Raw genomic sequence first — 27,909 nt, forward strand, 5'->3', positions numbered from 1 at the left:
GGGGCACAAATGTCCTCCGAGCCCACACCGCATGGCCCGGCCCTCACCCTGCCTCAGCCCTCAGGCAGCCCTCATGCCACCTGGACCCGGCCAGAGAGACCAAAATGGACAGCAACGACGGACAGGGGGCCCAGACATACCCCCGCCACGGGCCACGGAGGGCTGCGAGTTCTCCCGTCACAAGTTGCAGGCTCCTCTCCTCACGGGGCTTGGCTTCCAACCCACCCCAGGGGCCCATGGCCCCTGCCAGCCTTGCCCTGCAGGGAGCAAGAGCTGCCCTGTCAGGGTCACCTTGGAGAAGTCCGTGGAGAGACTTCGGCAGTGAAAAGCTGTGGATGAGGGAAGGACAGGGACCCAGCCCCGTTCTGAGGGGGCTGAGAGCTGCACGGGTCCCTGGCTGTGGCAACTAGCTGGTGCTTTGGCTCCTTCAACCTTTGGGATGGCACCAGGATGGCATCCCCACCCGGGCCTGCCTGGTTGCCAGGGAGTCATGTACTCCCCTTGGTCACAGGGAACCAGCCTAAGACCGGCTCCTAGGCTGCAGGGGTGAGAAGTAGGAGGAGCCTAGGAATGGGGAGGGGTGGGGCCAGTCCGGAGGAGGAAAAGTGATTGGAGAGGGGACTGGTGGGAGGGGGGCGGGCAGTGTACCTACGACCACGTGTGGTCCCAAAGTAGCTTTTCTCTCCTCTGGACTGAGCATTACGGAGGTGACTCTGACACCCTCCTGGGCACGGTCTGGCCCCCAGAGAGGGACATCTGGTGGCCAATGGATGAAGGGAGTGGGCAGCACCTGGGCACAGGGGTACCCCATGAACACCCACCTCCCTGGCAGTACACGCCTCTGCGCTGAAGCCAGATGAAGGGCCGAGACCCAGGAAGAGCCAGAGAGCCAGGGACGGGAGCTGAGGATGGGGGCTGGGGGTCACAGGTGGGAAGGGGACGGATTCAGGGTTTGGTTATGACCCAGAGAGCCGAGGTCCAGGTGAACAGGCTCAGTACACCCAGCTGACAGGCACCCACTGGGGCTCCGTGCGCAGCTTCTCCATGGCGGCCTGGAGCTCACGGAAGGTCCTCTCCAGGTTGCTGTTGACCAGGCAGAGGTCGAAGTAGTGCCCGTAGCCCCTCTGGATGCGGCTGCTCTCCTCCACTGTCCGCCTCAGGTCCGCCTCCTGCCAGCACAAGCGGGCCTACCACCCGTCAGTGTCTCCCAGACACCCCCCCCACGTAGGGGACCCACAGCCTGTATCATCTAGGCCCTTCCCCAGAGCCCAAAGTACCAACCACTGCGGCTCAGAGCCCCTGGCTTGGGAGGCAGCAGCCCCTCCCTGCATGCCCCATGGCAGCTCTCCTGTAACCATGGACAGACAGGTAGGTAGAAGGAAGGAAGGAAATAACCTTCAGGAAGTGACAAGCGCAACACTGAATACTTGTAACCTGCATAATCTTCACTACAGCTCTGCAAGTAGAACTAATTATTCCCATTTAAACAGAGAAAACTCAGACACACAGAGGCCACACAGACAGCCAGTGGCCGCACAGGGTCTGCCTGACTCCAAAACCAGTCCTCCCTTCAGTCTGACTAGGCCCCCTTACCTAGGCAGCCTGAAGGGCACATCCCTGTGTGGCCCAGGACAAACCTGGTCCCAGACCCAATCCAAGTTGGTGGGGCAGAGGTGGGAGGAGAACTTGAATACTGACTTAAATAACCCCAGGCAGGAGCTCAAGGACTGGCCCAGCTTTGTCTGAGGGGCTCCAGTAGGCCTTGCTTGTGTCAGGCGGTGGAGGGGGGGCGGGGGCTTGGTGCTGCAGGCCTGGGGAGCCCAGCCCAGACCTTGCTGCTGGGCCTGCATAGTGCTCCAAACTGAGTCTGGGAGCTGCAGTACCAGATATGGCCAGCAGAGGGACCCCTGGGTTCAACTCTGCAAACCCTGCACCTGAAGAGGAAGACTATTCCCAGGGGTCCCTGGGAGCTGAGGGGTGCCCCGGAGTCGTGCAACGCCTGACTTGAAGCCTCTCCTCCATGCACAGCCTCCTCCCTGATGCTACCTGGTCCCTCCAGCCAGCCTTCCAGTCTCTAGCTTCCTCCCTCCCTTCAGCCTTTTCCCCAGCTGTCAACAGCCCACCTCTGCCCTCCGGCCCTCTGGGCTCCCTAGAGTCAGCCTTCTGTTCCCACAGAGTGGACTGGGCAGGGCCTGGCAGAAGCTCCCGTGCCCCGGACTAGCTGCGTCCCTTCATTTCCTTGCTCAGACCTCCATGTCCACACCTATAAAGTAAGAATTGTTAGTCCTACCTCACTGGGTGGGTGCCTTGGGTGGGCGCCTCTCCCCTTGCGGACACCATCTCCTTCTCTTCCTCAGCTCTGGCTGGCCCCTACTCCCAGGCAGCCACTAGGCCCCTCCCACCATACCTCAGAGGCCCTCACCGTGAGCTGCTTGGTGGACACCCCACTCTCCAGCGCCGCCCGGTTCATGGCCCGCAGGGTCTCAAAGTCAGGGGCCTCGATGAACACCACATAAGGGACAAACTCAGCTGTTCTCAGCACCTTTACTGCCTGTAGAAGAGGAGGGCCAGGAGTATATCCCCATGTACATCTGGGGTGATGGGGTGAGGACAGGTACCTAGGAACAGAGGAGAATGAGGTACCTGGGCTTCTAGAACATGAAACCTGGGAGTGAATGGAAGAACAGCTGGCTGGTGGCTGGGATGGGGTGAACTGGAGGAAACTAGAAGAGTGGGGGTGCAGGAGGCTGAGAAAGGGGTTCTGGGTGGGCTGTGGCCCTAGCAGTAATTGAGGGGTTATACTAGGATGTGTGGAAATATATGGGGAAATACTGGGGGCAAGCAGAGTACCCAGAGAGGTACTGAGCAGGCTGGGAAGGAGCGGGCCAGCAGTACCTGGGGGTTGACATCCAGCACGCACACCCGGCCAGCAGCCACCACACCCCGGATGGAGTCGATACGTGTGCCGTACAGGTTGCCCTCGTATTCACCATGTTCCAGGTATCGCCCAGCACGGATGTCGGCCTCCATCTCCGCACGGGACACAAAGCTGTAACCCTGGCCTTCCCGTTCTGAGTCCTTGGGCCTCCGGGACGTGTCTAGGGGGAAGGAGGGGCCGATGGGCACAGGCAGGACGCATCATCTCAGACATAAGGGCTCGTGTTCCCTGAGAGCCAAGAACCCCTGTGCCCTCCTGCACACCTGCCCCTCGCCCTCAGCACTGGCACCTACAGACTCAAGATGTCCATATTGATAGGACCTGCAGAGATCACTGCTCTAACCCACTGTTCATAGATGCAGAGCTGAAGCCCAGAGAGGGCAATATGCAGCCCAAAGCCACACAGCAAGGCCAAGCACACCTGGGGTCAGCACTCAGGTTCCTGCCTCTAGGAACCAGGAGCTTTCATACCCCAGCTGCCTCTGTCACCAAGAAGCCCTGTCTTATACAAGCCCATGCACAGCTCATAGCTCTGTTTCACTATGGGCTTTCAGCAAGTGAAACGTGAGGGAAGAAGAGGCAAGGCTAGCAACGCCCACCTGGCCAATGGGTCCTGAGACAGCTCTCTGCGCCCTCAAAGCATGCAGTTCCCATACTCACCCATAGAGGGCGCACACCCTACACCTCGCCCAAAGGTATCACTTCACCTGGGGCAGATGCCCATTTAGAGGACCAGCCCTGGCCCCCAGGGCAGCCCCTGCTCCCTCGCCCCCAACCCCCCACCAAGCAGGACCCGGTTCCCACTCACAGGGCACTGTGGTGCCGTAGCGATCTGGATCCCACATGATGAGTTTGTTCTTCAGGCTGCGGCGGCCCACGCCCTGAGCCCCAATCAGCACCAGGGTTTTCCGGCGGAAGGGGGGCATGCGGGCCACCTCCTCATAAATGAGCAGCTCATGACGGTCAAACTCTGGACACAGGGAGATGGCACTGCTCATCAGATGGAGGGGGTGCGGTTGGGCTCTCAGGGAGGCTGAGAGTAAGAGGGCTGGGGCCAACGCAGCAGGGAGAAACCAGGCAGAGCTTAGGGACAGGACTGGCAGTCTCAGAACCAAGAGATGCACCAGTTATTGGTGGGGAAAAGAGGGCATTAGAAGCGGACAGGGAGAAAGGGGCGCCCAACACCCACCTGCATTCTTGGTGGTCAAATACATCATTCGCTTCTTTTTCTTTCCTGAAAGGCTGCCACATAGGGTCCCTGGCCATAAGGAGACGGACCAGTGAGGCCAGGCAGGGCCACGTCAGATCTCAGATTTGCGGTCTTGGGGAAAGACTGTACCTGAGGTGGGTGTCAGTTCCAGGTCTCGCTTGACAAAGGCTTTCCGCTTCTCCTCCAGCAGCTGGCTGGGAATGAGCCCTGCACTGCCCCCTTCCACATGGCATGCCTAAAATGACCACAGACAGAGATCTGCCTAAGTGAACCCTCACCTCCCTGACACGCTATGCCTGGGGAGACTACATGGGCGACCAGCACTCACCTGCCACCAGTTGGCATCGTCCTGGTTTACAATCTGAAGCAGGTCCCCAGCACTGAAGCGCAGGCCTGCCTCCTTGCAGGGGATCAGGCTGTCTCGGGTCGGGTCATAGTCAAAATGGCATTTCACAAATACCTGGCCAGGGATTTGCCGAGAAGAGTTAAGGGCAGAAGCAGGGGAAAGCTGGAGGGGTCGGAGCCCTGTCCCGTTGCCATCCCCTATGCCCAGAGTGGGAGCTGGGAGTGTCACACAGTCGTCCTCTTTTCACAAAGATGAGAGCCTGGCACTGCCCATCTAAAGGCATGATGCCTGAAGGCCTGCCCAGCCCACCCCCCTAGTACCTCCCTTTGCATCCAGAACAAAAGGACTCAGAAGCACAGGGGATCTGCTCGAGCCTGGGGTATGCATGACCCTAATGCAGGATCCCTCTGTCCCCCCTACACCCTCCCCTCCCCCAGAGGAGAGGGCTTTGACAAAAAGCCAGACAACCAATAGAAGAGATGGGCAGAGCAGCGAGACCTCCACAATCCACCAGCCAGGAGGCAGCTGTATGGGACACGGGACCACCCGACGCTGAGCACCCTCGCATACACATAGGCACATAGTGGGCTGCGGGTGGTGCAGGAATTCACTTGTACACTTGGGTACCCCAGGCTTTAGATGTGCGCATGACCCTTGCACACGCGCATGAGTGCTCAAGACCAGGGCAAGTATGCAAGCGTGTTCACAAGGTGCACAGGCCTGTACGTGGCTGGATCTGCCAGGTCCCGCCCCCTCTTGCTCTGAGCACACTGATTGGAGACGAGCCGCTCCCACCCCAAGGCCGGTGACCCTTGCGGGTGGGAGGCTCAGCCACCCGCTGGGCCTTGTGCTGGGGGTAGAGCTTGGTGCAGGGGCCCACCTGGCGGGGCAGATGGGGCTCCTGGTAGCTGGGCAAGATCTTGAGGATGACGCTGCCGCTGGCGCTGCGCAGGAGCTCCTGCAGCGCGCGAGGGTCGCTGCCTACCGGCTGCCCGTTCACCTCCTTGATGATGTCGCCCACGTGTAGGAGTCCTTGCTGGGCCACCATGCCCCCATGCAGAATGCGGGCGATCACCAACTCGCCACCCTCCACGCGGAATGTCACGCCCTGGGAGACGGAGGGCAGGTATGTGAAGCCCCAACTGCTCCAGGTCAGAATCTTCAAATGCGTGTCCTAAGAGCCCCTCCATTCTACCCTTCCACCTCCACCCTCATGGCCACTTTCTCTGCCATACTCTCCCCAAACTCTTCACCTCCAGGAGCACTAAAGGGCCAAAAGTGGGCAGAACAGAGATGTGTGCGCCCTACCCTGGACAAAGCTGACCTTGTCTTCAGACCTCCCCTGACCCGACTTGATCCCGCTGCTTACTAGTAACACCCTCCCCCCGAAGATTCCCCCTCTGGCACCGGGCATCCTCACCAGATGCTCTCCAGCTGTCTTGCGGATGCCCACCATGCGCACGGCGTCGGGAGGCACAGGCTGGTTGCTGAATGTGGGGTCCAGGCCAGGGCTAGGGGGTGGTGTCTCATAGGTCTTTGAGGCCACAGAGTCGTGCGTCTCCAGGAGGGACTGGAGGGGTGGGAGGAAGGGGAGGAACCATGGGGAAGCGCCCTGAGGTCCCTTCCCATCCCAGTCCTAACTTCCCGCTGACCCCAGCCCGGGAACCTTGGGGGAGGGCCAAACCTGGAAGTGGGGCTCCTGGAGGATGCGGGCCAGCTCGGCTGCAGTGCTGCTCTGCTCTGCCAGCTGCGCCAGGTCCCGCAGGATTTCCTGCACCAGCTCCAGGTTGTTGTCCCGCACTGCCTCCAGCTTCGTCTCCTCCAGCCGCTCATGGGCCTGGGGGTGGGGGTGGAGCAGGTGAGGTCTGATGCCTCCCCAGGGGCCCCAGGGTACCAAACCGTGCCCCATCCTCCATTCCCAGGCATCTTCCCACCCCCAGATCTGGACTTTAGACCCTACCCACAGCGCTGCTCGTGGTATTAGCCTCAGAGCCTCACTCATTGAGATATAAGCACACTCACCAATACGCACATGTGCCCTGCTATCTCCTTTCTCCCCCAAAAGCGATTGGGACCCAGTTTAGGGAAGAGAGAATCCAAAAGATAAAATCTCATTTCCATCTCTTGCCACAGAGAGCCATTAAAGTCATCAAACTGTCCCCAGCCACCAGAACTCCATAAGCATCTGAGTTCAAGGACACCTTCTCCCACCCAACATCATGGTAGGGTGGGGTGTTGGACACCCCATGGCCCAGGATAAGGAAGCCAGGGAAGTGGAGTAGCTTGTCCAGGATCACAGGGACTCATACCTGGGTCTCCAAGCCTTGAGCTCAGTGTTCCCAGTGAGGAAAGGGACAAGATGTCAGGACACGGCACCAGGAGAGGGCTCTGAACCTACTTGTTGCTCTACTGACTCTGGGCTCCATGAGAAAAGGGAAAAGGAAGTCTCTGCCAGTGACCAGCCCAGCAGGGAGAATTATGTCAAGTGTGAAGAAAAGAGTCCCCTTTCAAGGATATATATGGAGACTTTCTTTGCCCTCTGAATTATTTGGAAGATAGTTGCAGAGACAAAGTACTTCACTCCAAAGTACTTCAACATGCATCTCCTAAGAACAAACAGGAGATCTGGTATATAAACTATAATAACATTATCACAGGCAAGAAGCTCAACATTTGCACACCAATATAATATTATCTAATAGATAGTCCATGTTCATGTCACTATTGCCTTAAACATATTCTATAGGGCTTTATTTTTCTGATCCACAGTCTAATCAATATCAGATGTTAACTTAGGTTGTCACATCCTCTTAATTTCCTTTAACCTAGAACAGACCCTTTAGTCTTTCATAACATTTTTAGAGTCCAGGTCAGTAGTTTGTGGAGTGCCCCACAGCTGGATTTATCTGTTGTTTCTACATGTTTAGACTCAAGTTAATCTTTGTGGCAAGAGTTCTACATAAGTGATCTTAAGGTTTCCCCACACTTTGAGACCATGTGACTATTCGGTTCCCCAATAATCATTCACTAATGGATTTAGTCTCCATTTATGGCTTTTGCCTGAATCAATTGCTATTATGTCGGGGTTGCAAAATAGTCATTATCTAACCCCATTATTCCTTCCACATGCATTAGCTGGCACTCTATTAGAAGAAAGAGCTTTTCCTTTCCCCTCCCACTCCTCCTCCTTCTCTCTCGTTCTGCATCACTATGAACTTTTTTATTCAGTGTGTTCTAATCCATCATCATTGGTATCTTCATTGTCTCAGTCTGCCCCAAATTTGTTCAGGGGAGTCCGCAGTGCGCCTTTTCACTTGTTCCCATTATGAGCGCCTTCTTCCTTCCATCACCAGCTCACCTTGTACTTTCCCTACTCCAGATGTGGAATCAGCAATTTCCCCAAGGAAACCTGATTCCTTTTGCTGGGGAATGGTATTCAGAAGCCAAGATCTGGGCACTCAGTGCTCGCTGATTCTGGGTGTCATTACTTCAGTAGACATTAGCTAATACTGACTGTTCTAATTAAAATCTAACTCTACCTGATTTTCCTTGCCTTCTCCTATTTCATATTTGTATCTCCCTTCTCCTTTGGTGAGAATTTTCTCCCAAGAACTTTAATATATTTACTTATTTATTCAGTCCTTCAATGTTCAGAAAGTTTCAGAACTGCTAAACTATTACTACCTATCACCTTAGGTATCACCTTCTGTATATTTTACCCAAGTAAAAATCAAGATTTATCTGCATTCTTTTTGTCCCCAGAATAGTTTTTAAAAACTTACAGTGTTAATGTAAATATTCTATATCTGAGCTGTCTACTGTGGTAGCAACTAGCCACATGTGGCTGTTGAGAAATATGACTAGTACAACTAAGAAACTGAATTTTTAATTTTATATCAGCATTTTAGCTTAAGTATTTTAATTTAAGTAAAGTATTTAAATAAGTACCCACATGGGGCTGGCTAGTGACTACTAATATTAAATAGTACAGGCTTAGTAAATATCCCACTTAAGGCATATAGTCAGAAATTTGTGAAGTTACTTAATTCCTTTTTCTGTTCTGCTAACAATTTGATGGGAAATAGATGGGGAAACAGTGGAAACAGTGTCAGACTTTATTTTCTTGGGCTCCAAAATCACTGCAGATGGTGACTGCAGCTATGAAATTAAAAGACGCTTACTCCTTGGAAGAAAAGTTATGACCAACCTAGATAGCATATCGAAAAGCAGAGACATTACTTTGCCAACAAAGTGTGAGAGTGTAGTCGCTCAGTCGTGTCCGACTCTTTGCGACCCCATGGACTGTAGCCTACGAGGCTCCTCCCTCCATGGGATTGTCCAGGCAAGAGTACTGGCGTGGGTTGCCATTTCTTTCTCCAGGGGATCTTCCCAACCAAGGGATCCAGCCCAGGTCTCCTGCATTCCAGGCAGACACTTTAACCTCTGAGCCACCAGCGAAGTCCAACAAAGGTCCGTCTAGTCAAGGCTATGGTTTTTCCTGTGGTCATGTATGGATGTGAGAGTTGGACTGTGAAGAAGTCTGAGCACCAAAGAATTGATGCTTTTGAACTGTGATGTTGGAGAAGACTCTTGAGAGTCCCTTGGACTGTAAGGAGATCTAACCAGTCCATTCTGAAGGAGATCAGCCCTGGGATTTCTTTGGAGGGAATGATGCTGAAGCTGAAACTCCAGTACTTTGGCCACCTCATGTGAAGAGTTGACTCATTGGAAAAGACTCTGATGCTGGGAGGGATTGGGGGCAGGAGGAGAAGGGGATGACAGAGGATGAGATGGCTGGATGGCATCACTGACTCGATGGATGCGAGTCTGAGTAAACTCTGGGAGTTGGTGATGGACAGGGAGGCCTGGCGTGCTGTGATTCATGGGGTCGCAAAGAGTCGGACACGACTGAGTGACTGAACTGAACTGAACAATTTGATATATGAATGGATTCACTTATCTGCACTTAATTTCAGGGTTAGATTTTTTCACTTTTTAAATATAATCTTATTTTTAATATGTACAACATTCACATGGCTGCAATCTTAAATCTATATAAAAAGTAAACTCGAAAAGTCTTATTTCCATCTTCATCCCTTCTACTACATTCATACCAACACTCTAAAAGGCATCATTTTCATTAGTTTCTGGTTTATTCAGTCTGCGTTTTTCCTAAAAAAAAAAAATAAATATTTCCCTTTCTCTCTTATATAAAAACTATGTATACTCTTTGATACTTTGGGGTTTTTGTTTAAGAAGTGGTTTGGTTTGCTGTTTGGGTTTCTTTTTGTTGTTTGTTCTTGGTTTTTGGCTGCACCACACAGCATGCAGGATTTTAGTTCCTCAACCAGGGATCAAACCCATGCAATGGAAACAAGGTTTCTTAACCACTAGACCACCAGGGAAGTCCCTGTTTTTTTGTTTAACAATATGTTCTGGAATCACTCTGTGCTGCTCCATGGAGATCTTCCTTTATTACTATCTTTTCATCACTGCATTTGCCTGATTTCATGACTGGAGTACCATAAGTTATTCAACGACTCTCCATAAATATGGAGGTTGTTTCTAATATCTTACTATTGCAAATAAAACTGCAGTGAATAGCCTTGGCATAGCCATTCCATATTCGTGGAGTAGATCTTTCATGTAAATTCCTAGAAGTCTTGCTGGGTCAAGCAGTAAATAAATATGTGGTTTTGTTAGATATTGACAAACTCCCCTCCATGGGGCTTGTGCCACTTTGTCTTCCCACCAGCATTAGAAGAGAAACTTTCCTGAAGCCTTGCCACCAGAGTGTGTGATCAAACCCTTGAATGTCTGCCAATCACATAGATGAGAAGCCATCTCTCAGTGGGGCTTAATTTGCATTTTGCTTATTATGAGCAAAGCTGAGCATCTCTTCATATGTTTAAAGGCCATCTGTATATCTTTTTCTGTGATCTGTCTGTTCACATCTCCTGCCAATTTTTCCATCAGATCTTGTTTTTTCTTTTTCTCACTTCTTAAAACATTCTCTATATTAAGAAGATATGCCCTTTATCTGTAATACCTCTTGCAAATATTTTCCCCCAGTTTGTCATTTATCTTTTGACTCAGCTTATGTTTTTTTGTCACTGCAAAAACTATGTATTTAATTTAGTTAAATTTATTAATATTTTATGCATCCAAATTTCAAGGCATAGTTTTAAAAAAAAGGCTTTCCTTTACACAGAGATCCATGTTTTCATCTAGGATGTATATAGTTTGTTTTTTCGATCTCTGACCTGCTTGGAAGTTTATTCTGATGAATGGTGTGAAGTATGGATCTGCTTTGATATCTTTCCAAATGACTGTCCAGGTATTATAACACCATTTAATAAAAATCTGTACGAAAATTATTGCTTAACTTTCTACGTGTAATAATGGTAGTGCAAATATTTTTTAAGAACTTTTAACTACAAATATTGAAATACAGATAAAATTATATCTGAAACTTGCTTCAAAATAATTCAAGAGAGAGAGAAGGAGGTGGAGGTATGGATGAAACAAGATTGTTCTTGAGTTGTTCAGTGTTGAAGTAGGGCAATGGATGATAGGGGTTCTGGAAACATTTTTGAAAATTTTCATAACAGAAAGTTTTTCAAGTGCATAAGATGAGGAAATTTTAACAACATCTCATAAGGATACTCCGAGGATTTGATGAGATGGACACAGTGCCTGGCGCACAGCAGTTGCTCAATTAGGTTGCCTTCTCTACCCTAAACAGCTTCCCATTTAGGGGGGCCCCCTAAATCATCCTCCCCAGGAGGGCAGCCTTTCAGACTGACTTCCACAGCCCGGCTGGACAGAGCGTTCCTGCTGGGGAAACAGACAACTGAAGGGGCAAAGAAGTAGTACTCGGAGACCTGTTATGCCTTGATGATCCTCAGAAGCCAGAGGGCAGAGAAATGCCCCAGCAGTTTCTACCAAACGCTGTGTGATCTTTAGTCGTTAACTCAGCACAGCCCACGGAGGACCTGGCTCTGTTACCAGTGTCTAGACAATGCTAAGAGCCCAGGACCCCAGGAACCATGTTTCAGGAATAAACGAAGGCACTCAGACCTGCAGCCCCCTCACCATGGCAACTCTGGCCAGACTCCTTCCAGTTAATGGGGGCTAGCTCAGGCCCAGGTGACATGAGCAGCCTAGAGATAGTCCATTTTAGCTTGAGCATCTTCTGCTCTATGGATGAGGGCATCAAGTTACCCAAGGAGCCCTGACCTAACCAAGCAGGAAACCAGTGTGTCTTCCAAGTCATTACCTCCCATCTTTTACTTAATGACCCCACCTTCTAGGCTGATCCATTCCTACCCCTGTGGCTGCCCCTGGAGATCTTCCCCACAGACAGAAGAACACAACTCTCCAAGCTCAACCTTCATGGGCCAGAGGAAACTTGAAACATTTAATCATTCCTATACAAAAGAAACACTACCAGCAGGCTGATTGACCAATACTGAGGACACCCAACATATATCACAATTTGCAACACTCTTTCTGGGACTTTGAGAACTCAGAATTGGATTAATCATATCCTTCGTTCATGATATGTTCTCATCCTTGGTTCCTGCATGACTTCTTTTTAGTCAGCTGCTATTAAACTGGGTTCCAGAAAAACATCTATTTCTGCTTTATTGACTATGCCAAAGCCTTTGACTCTGTGGATCACAATAAACTGTGGAAAATTCTGAAAGAGATGAGAATACCAGACCGCCTGACCTGCCTCTTGAGAAACCTGTATGCAGGTCAGGAAGCAACAGTTAGAACTGGACATGAAACAACAGACTGGTTCCAAATAGGAAAAGGAGTACGTCAAGGCTGTATATAGTCACCCTGCTTATTTAACTTCTATGCAGAGTACATCATGAGAAACGCTGGGCTGGAAGAAGCACAAGCTGGAATCAAGATTGCCAGGAGAAATATCAATAACCTCAGATATGCAGATGACACCACCCTAATGACAGAAAGTGAAGAGGAACTCAAAAGCCTCTTGATGAAAGTGAAAGAGGAGAGTGAAAAAGTTGGCTTAAAGCTCAACATTCAGAAAACGAAGATCATGGCATCTGGTCCCATCACTTCATGGGAAATAGATGGGGAAACAGTGGAAACAGTGTCAGACTTTATTTTTGGGGGCTCCAAAATCACTGCAGATGGTGACTGCAGCCATGAAATTAAAAGACGCTTACTCCTTGGAAGGAAAGTTATGACCAACCTAGATAGCATATTCAAAAGCAGAGACATTACTTTGCCAACAAAGGTCCATCTAGTCAAGGCTATGGTTTTTCCTGTGGTCATGTATGGATGTGAGAGTTGGACTGTGAAGAAAGCTGAGCGCCAAAGAACTGATGCTTTTGAACTGTGGTGTTGGAGAAGACTCTTGAGAGTCCCTTGGACTGCAAGGAGATCCAACCAGTCCATTCTAAAGGAGATCAGTCCTGGGTGTTTTTTGGAAGGAATGATGCTAAAGCTGAAACTCCAGTACTTTGGCCACCTCATGCGACGAGTTGACTCACTGGAAAAGACTCTGATGTTGGGAGGGATTGGGGACAAGAGGAGAAGAGGGCGACAGAGGATAAGATGGCTGGATAGCATCACTAACTCGATGGACGTGAGTTTGAGTGAACTCCGGGAGTTGGTGATGGACAAGGAGGCCTGGCGTGCTGCAGTTCATGGGGTCACAAAGAGTCGGACACAACTGAGCGAATGAACTGAACTGAACTGAACTGAAACTGCGTACTTTTGTAATAATATAACAAGGATCCAAGAATCCACCACTTAAACCATAAATAAGGATCTTGACACTATCCTACATCTAAGCACATGCCCCCCACACCCATCCACCCACCTCCCCCACTCAGAAACCACATCTTGATTCCCTGTGTTCATCATGCCCTGGCTTCTCATTTTATATAGTTTTATTGTATCTATAGATATTAAATATATTCCTAAAATAAGTACTGTTTTTAGTTATTTTTACCTTTTAAAAAAAGGGAATTGTGTATATATAATTCCCAAAGGCCTGATTTTTTTAACTTATTATTAAGTAAAAAACTATTTCACTTACTGTTTTTTTGCAAAAATTTGTTATTTTTCATATTAAGTGAAAACATATTCACTTAATATTATTTTCCATTTAATGTTATTTTGCTATGATCCATTCTTTTTTCCCATATCCCATTAGTTTGTTCATTTTAATGGCTATATTATATTCCGTCATGTGACTATGCCATATTTGATTCATCTCCTCTCTCTCTGAGAGGCCTCCGGGTCATTTCAGGTTTTTACCATTCCAAATGGCAATGAACAAAACTACTATGAATACTCTGGTCTGTGTCTCCTGTTGCACACGTGAGAGTTTCTCGCAGAAGCAGAATTGCTGGGCCATAGGAGGTACTGACTGAAGCAACTTAGCAGAAGCAGCAGGAAGTACCGAGGGCTCAGTCATGTCCGACTCTTTGCAACCCCATGGACTGTAGCCCGCCCAGCTCCTCTGTCCATGGAATTCTCCAGGCAAGAATACGGAGTGGGTAGCCCATTCCCTTCTCCAATGTATGAAAGTGAAAGTGAAGTCGCTCAGTCGTGTCTGACTCTTCGAGACCCCATGGACTGCACCCCACCAGGCTCCTCCATCTATGGGAGTTTCCAGGCAAGAGTACTGGAGTGGGTTGCCATTGCCTTCTCCGCACATGGAATAGTCCCCAAAACAGACAATGTTTGGGATCATAAAACAAATCTCAAATGATTCCATTTCTTAAACATTTAGTCATATCTAATATGTTCTCTGACACATGGAGTTAAATTAGTAACCAATGTTTACAATAGCCAAGACATGGAAGCAACTTAAGTGTCCATTAATAGATGAATGGATAAACATGTGGTACATATAAACAACAGAATATTACTCAGCCATAAAAAAAAAATCCCATTTGCAGCAACATGGATGAATCTAGAGATTATCACACTAAGTGAAGTTAAGTTAAACAAAGACAAATATTAGATGATGTCACTTATATGTGGAATCTTAAAAAATCCTACAAATGAACTGATTTACAAAACAGAAACAGACTCATAGACACAGAAAACAACCTTATGGTTACTGGAGGGGAAGGGGAGCAGACAGAAATTGGGAACTATGGGATTAATAGACACACACTACCATGCAAAAAACAGATAAAGAACAAGGATTTACTGCATAGCAAAGGGAACTATGTTCAATATCTTGTAATGAATAACTATAATGAAAAAGAATAAAAAAGAATTAGAGATATATATAGTGAGATAGATAAAACTGAATCACTTTGCTGTACACCTAGAACTATCACAATATTGCAAATCAATTATACTTCAATAGACATCTCATTTAAATGTCAAAATGATGGTAAGATTAACAGTATAAAGGCCATTTTCCCAATAAAGAATCTGAGGCTTTAGCAGGTAAAATGAATTCCTTTTCACAACTCCTGGGTGTAGAGCAGAGATGCAAGTCAAAGTTTCCTGAGCACCCCCACAGCTGTGGTGTCACTATCTGGGCGCCGGTTTTTAGAAAGTGTTCTCTCACACAGCACACACTATAATATTAGGAGCACGAGGGCCCACAACCAGGAAAGCAGTTTTGAATTTCTGTGGTAACCATTTGCTTAATTCTGCTCTGAAAAATCACCCTCAGCACAGCACACCCTCAAGCTCCTTACAGACCAGAAACTTGGGCCAGGTTCATACCCGGCTGACGGAAGAGCTGGTTCTTAATCCAAATCTGCCAGCTCCCCATGCAGAGCCAGATGTAAACTGCAAATGCAGAAACACGCCACAGCCTTTCCTTGGAAAACTTTTCCCTCCACCTTTCCACTCCAACTTCTCTGATCAGGAGACAGAATTGCCACTTGAAGCCCAGGCTCATAATTAAGTAATTCAAAATCTGAAAGTAATTCAAAATCTGAAAGCATGGTAAGCCAGAAGGTAAAGGGACTCTTCCACCTGAATTTGGCCACATGATTTGCTTTGGCCAATGAGATGTAAAAGCAGAGGCTTGAAAAGTGCCTAGGACTGGGGGCTGGTCTTTCATTACTGCTGAGACCACCATGTGAAGCAACCTGGGCCACCCTCCTAGAGGATGAGAGACCACACTGTCCCAGACAGTGCAGCCTTCCCGGCTGCGTCACCAGTCACATGACTGAGGCTGTCCTACCCCATCCCAACTGAGCAAGCCCAGACCAGAAAACCACCCAGTCAATCCACAAAATCACGAGACACAAGTCACGCCACTATGCTGTGGGGTCGTTTGTTACACAGCAAAAGCTAACTGATGCACTAGGCTCCCCACCATGTCTCCTGGTCAGAGTCTCCATCTTGGTGACCCTCCTGGCCCCCCATTCTTTTAAGACCCTGCCTTTCTTTGCCATCTATCTCACCTTCCAACCACCACCACAGGACTGGCTCTTCCCTCTGAATTCCAGTCCAATAGCCAAACACTTCCACATCCATGACCTCCCCTTCTCCTGACCACAACTCTGAGAGGTAAGTCTTGTCATCCCCATTTCTCAGAAGTAATGGCTGAAGCTCAGAGAGGTTGTCAGCCCTACTAAGGTCACACAGCTGGTCAATGAATCGGACTTCAAAGGCTGTTTATTTTCATCTTCATCTCATGTGGATTAGTTAACAGGCCTCCAAACTGGCAGCTGTCCCCACTGATAACAGTTTGCCTAAATTTCTGAATGTCATCTGCCTTTGATTCCTCACTGTGGCCCTGCCTGTTGTTGGAACACCTGCTACTGGGTCCACGTCAGTGCTCCCAGACGTCACCCACCTGCCAGGACTGCACCTGCTCTGTGTAGCCAACCCTCTGGATTTCCGAGCTGCCTGCCAGATTTGACTTTCTTCAGCGCCTGTAACTCTCTGGGCTTGTCCCCCTCAGGGCCTGCTCCTCCCTGGTTCCAGGTCTACCCAAGGCAGCCCCTCTCGCATTGTCTGGCACCTCCCTAGAGAGGAGAGTCCAGTCCGTGTCATCAGGGAAAGGGAAGGAGGTGAATAACTACCACATCGGTTTCTACTTGGGCTCTACTCCTGTGGGTTTCTGGGCTTCTAAAGCTTTTGCTGCTATATCTTTGATAAAATACTTTGTCTAATAGGTTAGAAATTGACCTGTGTATACGTAATCATTAAAATGGGTGAGAAGGAGTAAGATGTAGGTCTGGTAGTCCAAAGCAAGCCATGTGGTCAAGCCCAGATTGAAGAGTGGAGAAAGTTTACCTTTTGATGAGAGGACTGGCAAAGTTGTAATGCAAAGGGTCACATATATAGGGGTTGGAGGAATTTTTCCTGAGCTGACTCTTTGCAACCCCATGGACCATAGTCCGCCAGGCTCCTCTATCCATGGGGATTCTCCAGGCCAGAATACTGGAGTGGACTGCCATGCCTTCCTCTAGGGGATCTTCCCAAACCAGGGATCAAAACCAAGTCTCCCACATTACAGGCAGATTCTTTACTGTCTGAGCCACCAAGGAAGTCCTTACTGAGCTCAGATGCTCCCTTATGGAGATTCATTTCCTGTTTGTTTCACAGCTAGATGGAGAGAACATTCCTGGAGAAGGAAGTTTACTTATGTAAACTGACAGTGCATTGGTAACTTTTCCATCAGGCTGTGGTCCCAGGACTAGGACATTGCTGAGCTCAGTGAGAAAACGACAGGCTCGGGGCTCCCTCAGGAGAAGAATAAACTATCTGATGTTTCATTGCCACCGTCCTAGCACTGCGCCTGGCCTTGCTGAGCACGCAAGAGATATCTGTTGAATAGAGGACGGATGACAGAATGACCAAGTGAATGACAGAGCCATCCAGCCATCAGTCTCACCTTTGGAGAGCTGTCAGATGGGTTCTAAGAGGCCACTAGGGAGGAATGCTGTGGAGGTGGGGATGCGGGTGGGGGCACGTCCCACTCTGGAGGGTTCTGGCTAAAGAACCTTCTAACCCTGAGGTTCTGCATCCCAAGAGAGCCTCCTTATTTCACTGGCTGTCACACTATAGAAGCAATAGCTAGCGTGACTCAGAGATGGTGTGGTTAAATAAATCCAACTGTGAAGTCAGCTTTGGAAGGTTATAGATGTTGAGGTTCAAATGCAGGTCCTCAGCAATTCCACTGCCAAGTGTCCACCCTAGAGAAACTCTAACCCACGTGTAGAAGCAGATGGATGTAAGGATGTTCACTGCCGCACTGTGCTTAACAGCGATAAGTCAGCAACAGTGTACCTGTCTCTCAGTAGGGAGACCAGAAAATGAATACACTGGGCTCTGTTCACATATTGGAGTACTACACAACAGTCCAAATGAATCTATATCTCTATGCATGTCAGTAACTATATTACTTTTATGAACTAGAGATCTCAAAAACCATAGCTGCTTCCACTATCATTCCATTATGTAAAGTTTAAAAACACATATAACAGGGGCATGTGGTTTACATCTAAATACATATGTGTACTCAAGATGGGCAAATATTCAGGCGCATGGTATCATCAACTCCAGCCACCAGTCACCTGTGGGCAGGGATAGCAGTGGAAATGAAAAGGGGAGAGGCATTTACTGGACACGCTTTTTATTTCTTAAAAAGAAAGAGCAAGAACAAAAGCAAACATGATCAGCATTCACATCCTGCAGGAGGGTACTTTTTCTGCACACTTTCTTGTATTCATTCATTCAACAAACATTCAGTGAGGACCTATTATGTGCCAGGCACCGTTCTAGGCTCTGGGGACAGAGTAGTAAACAAAGCCGGCATTGCTGTCCTCAAGGAGCTCATATTCTCTCTGTTTGAAACATGCATAACTCCTCGTTTTGATTTTTATTACATAAGTCCAGTCCTTAACCACTGACTGAGAGGCAACCTGCCTTTTTCCAATCTCCTCCAATCTGCTCGGTTTTCTCTTCCCCAGAACCTCCCACTAGCATCTGGTCCCCTTCCAAGCCCCATGTCAGGAAAGGCCACAGCTGTCCTGTGACAGAGTCCCCACCTCACCCTGTGGAAGACCCACCTCCTAGCTGTACTGCCCCACCCCCAACCCTTGCCATCACTATCATCCAACTTCCTGGTCACACCCACCACCATTTACCAGAGACCCTGGGGCTGCCTCCAGTGTCTCCCCACTCTCATACCCATGTAGACACCCCATCCCACACTCGACTCATCCATTCCTAGAATTCTTTAACACTGATGGCCTCTTTGCCCCCCAGAGCCACATTCAAAATGTTATCCCTAGAACTGTCCTCCTTGGAAACCTTTCACTTCCCACCTCCCTCTCTGACCTCGGCCTTCTCCTCTTCCAGCTGTACACTCTCTCGCTACTGACCCCAGAGAGCCCCCAGGCCATGTTCTCCCTGCCCTTCTGTTTCTTCCTGGCCACTCTCCCCTCCCCTCCCAGCCTCGGCCCCAGAGGTGATGCTCTGAGCCATTCTCACCTCTTCCTGCACCTCAGCCTCCCACAGCCCCCATCCGGCACAAGCCCTGGACCAAAGCCACCCTCAGTGTCTCTGGACTGAATCATCTTCACCCTGGATTAATGATCTGGGGCCCTGTTGATCCTGCTCCCTGACTTTTGGTGGGTTCCCTCTCTCCTCTTTAGTAATTAATTATTAGTTGAACCTTCACTTCTAAATCCCACCCTCCACCCCCACTCCACTCAACCCCTGATCCTTAATTCTCAGCTGAAGACCGCCCACCCCCCTGAGAAACCTGAGCAATTAACACGATTCCCTGTGACTCCCAGCCTTGCCTCCAACACAGCTGTTGGCATCATTCTCACCTCCTCTCCTCCTCCTCAGCAAAGGGGTCGCCCCCTCCCCTGGTCCATCCTTGCTTGTTGCCTCAGTTGAAGGTGGCACCAGCCCTTCCCTAGTACAGAATCCCAGGTGCCTGGCTACCCCCACCCCTGACCGTCCACACCCGAGCATCAAGTACTGCTGATTTATTTCCTAAATATTTCTTTTATCATCCCCTCCCTCAAGAACTGTTACCACAAGTCTAATTCAGGACGATCGCTGACTCCAGTCTCTCCAACTCCAGTCATGACCCTCCAACCATCCTCCCTGTGGCTACCAGAGGGAGGCTCCCAAAACATCCATGTGCCATCATCACATGCCTGCTTAAAATCCACAAAAGGCTCCAAGTTGCTCACAGGGCATCACAGGACGATGCCTAAACCCCAGGCACAGCTCCTGGGGCCCTTCATCAGCTGCCAACAGCTGCCAACATCTCCACAGCTCACACTCCCTGTCTCACACCTAAAGCTCCAGCCTCACAGCACCACTTACAGCCCTCGTACATTTCTAGCTCTCAACACTTACAGCCCCTGTATGTTTCTAGCTCTCTCACCTCTGTTCCTGTTGAAGTTCTTCTCGTGGCCTGCAATGCACTGCCCCTCCTCCTCAATCTTCAAGACTCAACACAAGTGACCCTTCCTCCAGGGTATCTTCCCTGCCCACCCTGGGTTGGGTCAGGCGTCTGTCCTTTACCCTCCCCAAACACCTAGTGCATCTGCCTCTATCAAAGTCATTACCAAACTGGTTTATAACTTTCTCTTTCAGTGAGTCTCTCCCCTGCCTGGTATGTGGCAGGTGACCTTAGAAAGATGTCTGCACGAAATGTCCAGAGGCAGAAAGATAAGCAGGCTGAACTTCAGAGATTCTACAGCACAAGCATGCTCGTTCCCAACCAAGCATACCCTCCATAAGCTGGCAGTCACCAAACATCCATCCACATGGGCATGTCTCCACACTCGTCAGGAGTGGAGGTGGGCCCCCACCACCTGCAGTGGTTCAGACTGATCACCCGGGCATGGATGTCCATGCATATCCCCCTCCCAGGGTCTCGGATGCCACCTGTCCCATTCCCAGGGCTCCCTGTGGCTAACATCCCACCCCCGCTATGCCATCCCAGGCACACCACCCTTGTGTCCACCACCCTGGAGCACACTACCTTGGCCAGGGATCTCACTATAGGACTTTCCATAATGCCTCGAAGGAAGATCAGGTCCAGTTCGGCCGCTCCCGTGGCATTGGGGAGAGATCCCAGGTTGTCCAGGACTTGCTGCATGGCTGGAGGGAAGGAGCAGACAGTGAGACACACAGGTGCCAGCTGAGCACAGGGGACCCAAACACACCATAGAAACCCCACCCCTCTTACCCTCCATCCCACAGAAGACAGCCCCTCCCCACAGCACATCCTTCCCTGCCTGGCACTCCAGGCCCTAGAATGCCTGTGGCAGAGGTCCTAAGAGGGGAAGGGCAATTTCCTTGGTTCTCTAGGCCCTAGGTAATACTAGCCTGGGCAGGTGGAAGGCTCCCAGCACCAGGAAGTGGACTTTGAGGTGGGGGAGGGGAGAAATGGAAGCAGATGTCAGGTTCCAGTTTCTCCCCTAAACCAGAGAATCACATAATTCAATCTCTGGATGGGCTGAAGCCCCAGGACTCAGCCACCCGCACGTGGCAGGCTCAGGGATGAGAGAGATGGCGCTTGGAACATGTCCCTGGAGTGTGAGCCTGGAGTCAGCAGGCAGCCATGCAGGAGGTCAGGGCCTACCCGCCATCCACTACCAGCTGTGCCACTAATTCAGGGTGATTTTGCACAAGTCACCGTCCGTCACAGGCCTGTCTTTCTTTCCTGTAAAATGGGTGGATTAAACTGGATGGTATCTACAGGCCCTTCAGCTCTGAAAGACAATCACCTGGAAATTAATACAGATCATAGGAAGCCAAAGCTGAGGCCCAGGACACTGGTAGAAGCTGGGGGAAATAGGCACTCTGGGGCTCGGGATGGCTGTGGACACCCCGGGGTAGAGGTCAGACCAAGTCATCCTAGGGATCACCAAACCCTCAGCTGGGGATGGGACATCAGCAAGGGGAGAACACCTGAAGCTGGGCCACTGCTTAGGGGCTCAGCCTCGGGTAGGGGCTGTCTTCCCCACCAGCAGAGGTGGGAGCTACTGGCTGTGGCAGGTTCTGGGGGAAGGGAGGCAGAAGCAGAGTGTGCCCAGCTGGGGGCAGAGATGGGCAGGGGGTATCATTACTCTGCCACCCTGCCACCCACGCCTACATCTGTATAACAGCACCCAAGCTGGGAAGGAGGAGGGTGGGTACAGTCCCTGGCACCTCTCACTGTTCTCAGCCATGCCCCCTCCACCAGGAAGGAATGAGGGTGGGCTGCAGGAGGCTCTGAGATTGGAAGCTGGCATCCACTGGTCAGGGACCCTTGGCCTCCCACTCTCTTCCCTCTCATTCTCCCCACCTTTTCCACAAATGACATTCATGCCTGCCCTCCAGACCCCTCCTGCTCACGTCTGGGCTTGGCATCGGTCAGAAACCTGCAAGATCCTTAGTGGACTCAGAAAGAGGCCAGGGCAAGAACCCTTCAGACTCTGCCAGGATATCCTGGGACCCTTCCTCTCCTGTCGTCTTCATACACAGATTCCCCAGCCTGCCAGCTATGAGAGGGGATTGAGCCAAGGGAGTTGGTGCCCTCAGTACAGGTCAGCCCTCCTGGGGGACCGCTCCCCGAGACCCTTAGGCTCCGGAGAGCCCGCTTCTAGGGTACCCTCTCCAGATGCTCTAAACCCCTCAGGACCAGACCCCAGCCTCGCCACTCCACCTTTCCCTACCTTCCCTCCCGAGCTCAGCTTCCTCAGAGGAGCCCAGGGATATACCCTCCAAAGAGGCCCCGCTCCCTGGGCTGCCGGCCATGGCTGACCCCGTCCGGGACCTGGGCTGTGGAGTAGCCTCCACGCCGCCGCAGCCTTCCCAGCCAGAGGTGGGCAGCGCTGGAGGAGGTGGGACTCAGGGAGCGCCCTCTGCAGGATCAGCCAATTGTAAGGCTGAGCAGCCTGACCGCCTTGTTGATTGGCCAAAGCCCAGACTGGGAGCAGACAGGCGGGAGGGGGCTGTGAAAGAGCTGGGAGGGGGCCGTGGAAGGGTCCTCGTCCCACGGTGGCCAGATTCCCGTTTGAATACCTACCACTAAAAGGCAAGGAGGCGACTGAGGAAAGGTTTCCGGCCAGGGGGTGGGGGTAGGGGTGTTGTTAAGCTTGCCCCCCATTAAGACTGGAGCGGTGCTCAGAGACCCTCCCCTCCCAGAAACCCAAGGTGGGTGGGGACTTGGCCCCATCTTATTCCATTCCCTCTCTTCTAGAAGTCCCTCCTCAATTACACCGCCTGCCACTTCCTCCTCGAGACTTCCAACCGCTCCTCTCGGTCCCCTCACCAAGCCCAGTTTTCTTTACAGTGACCCCCTCAGGGTCAAAGGAAGCCCCCAAGAACGACTCTCATGAGGAGGCAGTTGGCACAGCCCTCAGACCCCACATCTCAGGAGTAGCTTCTCCATCCCCATCTCCAATTGCGCCCCTCCTCCAACTTGCTTCAGGGGCAATGCCTGTGGGCAAGTCAGGCATCTTGGGACTGGGGTACTGGGGACTTGGGAAAGGTGAGGGAGTATTCATGCAGGAGAGACTAGCGTGGGCAGGAAAGGAGGGGTTTTGAAAGTTATCCCAGCCCAGAGCCACCATTCCTTCCCCTGAGACCCTGCACCCTTGAGGCCACCACTAGGCACTGCTGCTGCCACCAGACTGCCATTCCCTGAGGAGTGGCACAGGGTCACAGCACACCATGGTTGCCATGGCAGCAAGCAGGATTACACACTAGAACATTAACCCAGAGATTTAAAGGGACAGCTCCACCTGAAAGCCCCACATCCCAGCCTTAATTCAAAGAAAGGAGGGAACCTGGTGCTGAGGCAGAGTCCAGGGGCAAGGCGTCCAAACTCGCAGCCCATGCCAACACCCACACATCTCCAACCCTCAGGGAAAGAGCTCCTCCTCCTTACTAAAAATGGAGTTAGGGTCTCTCTGCAAGAGGAAAACATCCACACCATCTCGCTCCCTTCACGATGATAGTGGCTATATTGATACGTGGATCAGGGTAGAAGGACCCTGCTAGCTTCAATCTCTGCAGAGGCCAGGCAAGGATCTCTGGGGGAAGGTAAAGGGGAAGGGGGGGGGGTGAACTTGACCTTAGAGGCAAGGGTACAGCTGTCTATCAGACCCATGGGAAGTGTAATGACCACCAAATGAGAAGGGGCAGAAGCCACCATTAGAGTTTTGAGGCCAGGAGCCAGTCCAACCCCGGGGCAGGCACAGAGGGCCACCTGAGGGAAAGACAAAGCTTCTGGCCTTTGAGTCGCCCATAACCTCTTTTCAGAGGAAGAAATGCAGCCTCCAAGAGGTTAAGCAACTTGCTTTGCTTAAGTTGCTTTAAGCAACTTTCTTCCTTTGGATACAGAAAGCCTGTTGGATACACAACACTCAGGGGAGCAGGTACCCCAGGAGTCCTCAGAGGAAGCAGACCCTCACATCTATCTCCTGAACTCCACTCCCTACCCTGTCCCCCACCCCACCAGGGCCCATCAAGCGGCCTGCAGCAGGGAAACCAAAGCGCTGGGCCTTCCCCTCCCTCTACACCCCTGCCAGGCACCATTAATGGGTTTACTGGACAGCCCCAGATTGACAGGCCTTTAATCACAGGCTCAGGGATGGGCTTAATTAACCCCTAAGCAGCTTACAGAGGGGCCCAGGCAGGCTGGAGCAGTGGGGAATGCACTGAACCCTCCAAGGCTGCAGCAGCTAGGGGACATTGGGACAGTCTGGCCACTGCATGGAGAAGAGGCCTTTCCTGGGGGGACAAGGGTGTCACAGTTTAGTTCTGGCCCCTCACAGCAGCCTTCACTTTCCTGCTTCAGCTGTTCAGAGGGGAGGGCACAGAGAAGTCACTCTAACTGAACTGGGAGGCCTGGAACATCTTGCAGAAGCAATAGCAGCGCCTAGAGAGACAGAAGGGGCTACACGGTCAGGAGGCACCCAAACGGGGATCAATGAGAGAAAAACAAGAACGGTTCACAATTGTTAGGGCCCTCTGAGAGCCTGAGTACAGGGCACTTCACCTGGTGGGTCTCTGCATACACTCAGGGTGTGATCCCTGAACCCCTGGAGCAGAATGCAGACTTCGTGCATAGAAGCCTTTGTCTATGATTAAGGCCCTCGGTTTGCATCAGATTCTCAATAGGATCCAGGACCAATACAAGTTAAAAAATGCTGATCCTGTCCTATCACCTCATTCTACAGGTGCGGAAACCTAGGTCCTCAAAGCAAGGTGACCCTGACTCAGGGTCACAGGTTAAAGAGGTAACAACAACTCAGTAGCACAGCAAAGCTGTGAATATCCCTAATGGTAACATGCTTTCCCTATTATAGCCTTTGAGTTTCACATCACCTCTTGACAGAAGAGACACAGCCTCCAAGAATCTAAGCAGATCGTTCCTGAGGTGTCCTAGCTTGTCTGGGTGGCCCACAACCTTGCCCTAAAACCTCCTACAGAACTAAGCCAAGGCTTCCTGACCTGGCATTCTCCACAGCCCAGCACACACACACTCCCATGTGTTGGTCCACGTTACCTATCTGGGGGGCACTGCACTGTGGACGTCTCCAGAGCATGCATCCCCCTCCATGGAGGTGAGTTGTGCTCTGTCTCCAGCCCCACCCTGGGGCAGGTGCAGCAGGGTGATAGAAGTTGCCCAGAGGAATGGCTGAGCAGCTGGATGGAACAGCTGCAGCAGGGTCAGTTTGCTCTTACAGGGAGCTGTGGCAGTGGCTGACTGTGCTCCCCAACCTGCCTGGAATCCCCTGAACCACTGATATAACTGACATCCCAACCCCTACTTCTTACCAGTCTCGGAGTTGGTGGCTGCGACCGGCATGGTGAAATCAGCAAGGGCTCCTGAAGAAAGGGAGAGAGGAGGTTGAGAAGGCAGAAGGGCAAAATAATGGGGAAGGAATTAGGAAGGACCTCCCCTTCAGGAGGAGCCAGTGGGGTAGGGGAGAGGGCACCACCCTGATACTAAACTATCCCATAGTTCTGGGAGGCAAGAAGGGCAGACATGACACATCCATCTCTCCAAGGAGGAGGAGACAGAGGATCAGAGAGGTTAGTTGATTTGTCCAAGGTCACAAAGCTAATAAAGAGAGCTACGGGGACTTCCCTGGTGGTCCAATGGCTAAAATTTTGGGTTCCCAATGCTAGGGGCCTGGGTTCGATCCCTGGCCAGGGAACTAAAACCCACATGTCAAAACTGAAAATCCCACATGTATAAGTAAGATTCGGTGCAGCCAAATAAGTGAATAAAAATATTTTTTTAAAGAAAAGGAGAGCTACAATGAAACTCCAGGTTTTATGACTCAAAAAATATTTATTTCTGCCTACCATCTGTCTTTTTTATTTTATTTATTTTGAGAGAGAGGATGGGGAAAAGTCCAATGTGAGTAAAAAGGTAAAAAGTAAGAAAATGGGTGTTCCCTGACTTTAAGCTCCATGGGTCAAGAATCACAGCTGTTTTATTTTGCCTCTGGATCTTAGACCCAGCACAGTGAAGATGCTCTACAAACATCTGTTCATCTGTCTGGCAGAAATGATGGCATACCTCACTAGGGCCTCTCTTGCTTTCTCTTTCTCCCTTTACCCCTTCTTAGCCCAGAGCTGGGACAAGGAGAGCAGGGGACTCTGGGCAAAACCCATCATGGAACTTATAGACCCAGTTTCCATCCCGGGTCCTCCTGGAATGGGGTTGGATCCCTTATTCTCCAAGGAAGGGTGCAGGTGGGTAACCCACCATCCTTCATCCCTTTGCCTTTCTGGGCCTGTGCCACTGGAGAAAACCCTAATTCCCGGTTGCCATGACAACAGGAGGCGCGGTGGCTCCCAGCAGGGGTGGGGGAGTGGAAGAAAGCATCTGGCAGTGCCCACTTTAGGACTGAATGCTACTGGGCCCTGGGGGTGGGGGAGCCACGATTTCACCTCCTCCCCCTGAAAAGGTCCCTAGAGGGACCACTACCTGATTTTAATGAAAACCCTCTCTCTTCCTATCACCTTCCCAGGCCTGAGCAGGTCATCTGTGCTCCCTGCTACTTGTAATTTCAAGTAGCAGAAATTACAAAAGTGGAAGGATGACTCCCCTTCCTCCTGGATCTGCCCCGAGGACAAGGAAGAAAGGAGCTTTAGGGGAAAGGGAGGACATCCCCTGTCAGGCTAGCACCCAGACTGGGAGCAATGCCCAGGATCCACTGTGCCAGCTAGTGCCCTGGGCACAACCCCTGCCACCCCTATTCCTAGAGAGCATCAGAGAGGGATCCCTTTCTCCCCACCCCCCAACCCCACCCCCGGCCCGCCCGAGTCCTGAGGACCTGGAGCCTGCAGCTCTCTCCAGCTGGCACTACTCTCCCAAGTCCTCCTTCCCCAGAGGGTGGAGGGTGGGAAGAGGCAGGGAGGATCCGGTCCCCAGAAGTCTTGTCCAGCCTGCCTGGGTTTTCTCCCTGAGAAGTCGATTCCCACGGGCATCGGCTAGCTCTGCCCTACCCCCACCCAAGCCTCTGGGAGGGCGGGGCCGGCTGTGCCCACAGGAGAACAGCAGTGCCAGGCAAACCAGCCTGGCTCCGAGTCAAGGTCCGGAGTCCAGTCATCTGAGAACTCGCATCTCAGCTTCCAAAACCCTGGGCCCACGTGCCCTCTCACCCCTATCTCCAGGCTACCCACACCACCCAGGGTCGGTAGCCGATGTGGGCCCACCGAGAAAGGGGGAGGTTTCCTCCGAGCTCTGTCAATACGCGTACAAAGAGATATAGAGGAGAAAGGTCTGACAAAAGAGCTTTGAAGATCTACAGGTCGTGGGGAGCGGTAGGCAGACTGCAGGATGGGGTCTAGTGGCCAGGAGGGCCTGCACGCACCGACGATCGGAGAGCCCCCGCCCCGAAAGCCCGGCTCTAAAAAGCTGGGCGCTAGGACCTGGGAGGAGGGGGGTGTGTTGCGAGCCATCAAAGAAGACTCTCTGCGTGCGCGCCCGGCGGAGACTAGGGGATGAGGTCACTGAATGGCTGCACACCCCGCACCCCCGCCCGCGTCCTCATGCTCCCCGCTCTGAGTTGACCTAACTTTCTGGCCCTGACTCCTCGCTCCTGTCACCGACCCATTCCCAGGTCTCCAGATCCTAGTCCTGGCCCCCGACCCAGACCCGCCCCCTCTACAACCTGGGAGGCGAAGCAGCAGCACACCCCCTTCGCAGGACCCTCTCCCAGGAGAGATTGAGGTGTTGGCCTCAATCTCAACCCCCCAAGGTGGCAGGGGAGCCAAGGGGACCCACACAACCTCCGTCTTGCGCCCCCACCCCCGGAAGAGCTAATAACGCGGTTCTTACGTAATGCCCGGCTCCGAAGTCCCCAGAATCCGCACAGTCCCCGGAGAAGCCGCACGGACACTCGGGCCCCGGCACAGCTCACCAGGCTCTGTGCCTGACGTCACTTAGGAGCCCTCACCGCAGGGGCG

At 51.3% G+C, this 27,909-nt stretch overlaps 1 protein-coding gene across 2 annotated transcripts; it reads right to left on the bottom strand.

Moving 5' to 3' along the window:
• Positions 1 to 992: 992 nt before the first annotated feature.
• MPP2 (MAGUK p55 scaffold protein 2) lies at positions 993 to 27,909 on the bottom strand. 2 transcript variants are annotated; one of them, XM_068977216.1, is made up of 13 exons: positions 27,782 to 27,909; positions 25,264 to 25,314; positions 20,474 to 20,592; positions 6,179 to 6,331; positions 5,915 to 6,064; positions 5,375 to 5,602; positions 4,477 to 4,608; positions 4,278 to 4,383; positions 4,128 to 4,196; positions 3,747 to 3,908; positions 2,896 to 3,098; positions 2,423 to 2,551; positions 993 to 1,169 (listed from the first exon to the last, which is right to left on the bottom strand). In XM_068977216.1, exons 2-13 carry the CDS (start codon positions 25,292 to 25,294, stop codon positions 993 to 995), a joined length of 1,659 nt encoding a protein of 552 aa, XP_068833317.1. In that variant the 5' UTR covers positions 25,295 to 25,314; positions 27,782 to 27,909. The 2 variants fall into 2 exon arrangements, with proteins under 2 accessions (XP_068833317.1, XP_068833316.1); XM_068977215.1 differs by lacking the exons at positions 25,264 to 25,314; positions 27,782 to 27,909 and adding an exon at positions 22,152 to 22,233.

Source organism: Capricornis sumatraensis, chromosome 8 (assembly GCF_032405125.1).
Source record: "Capricornis sumatraensis isolate serow.1 chromosome 8, serow.2, whole genome shotgun sequence".
Classification (NCBI taxonomy): domain Eukaryota; kingdom Metazoa; phylum Chordata; class Mammalia; order Artiodactyla; family Bovidae; genus Capricornis; species Capricornis sumatraensis.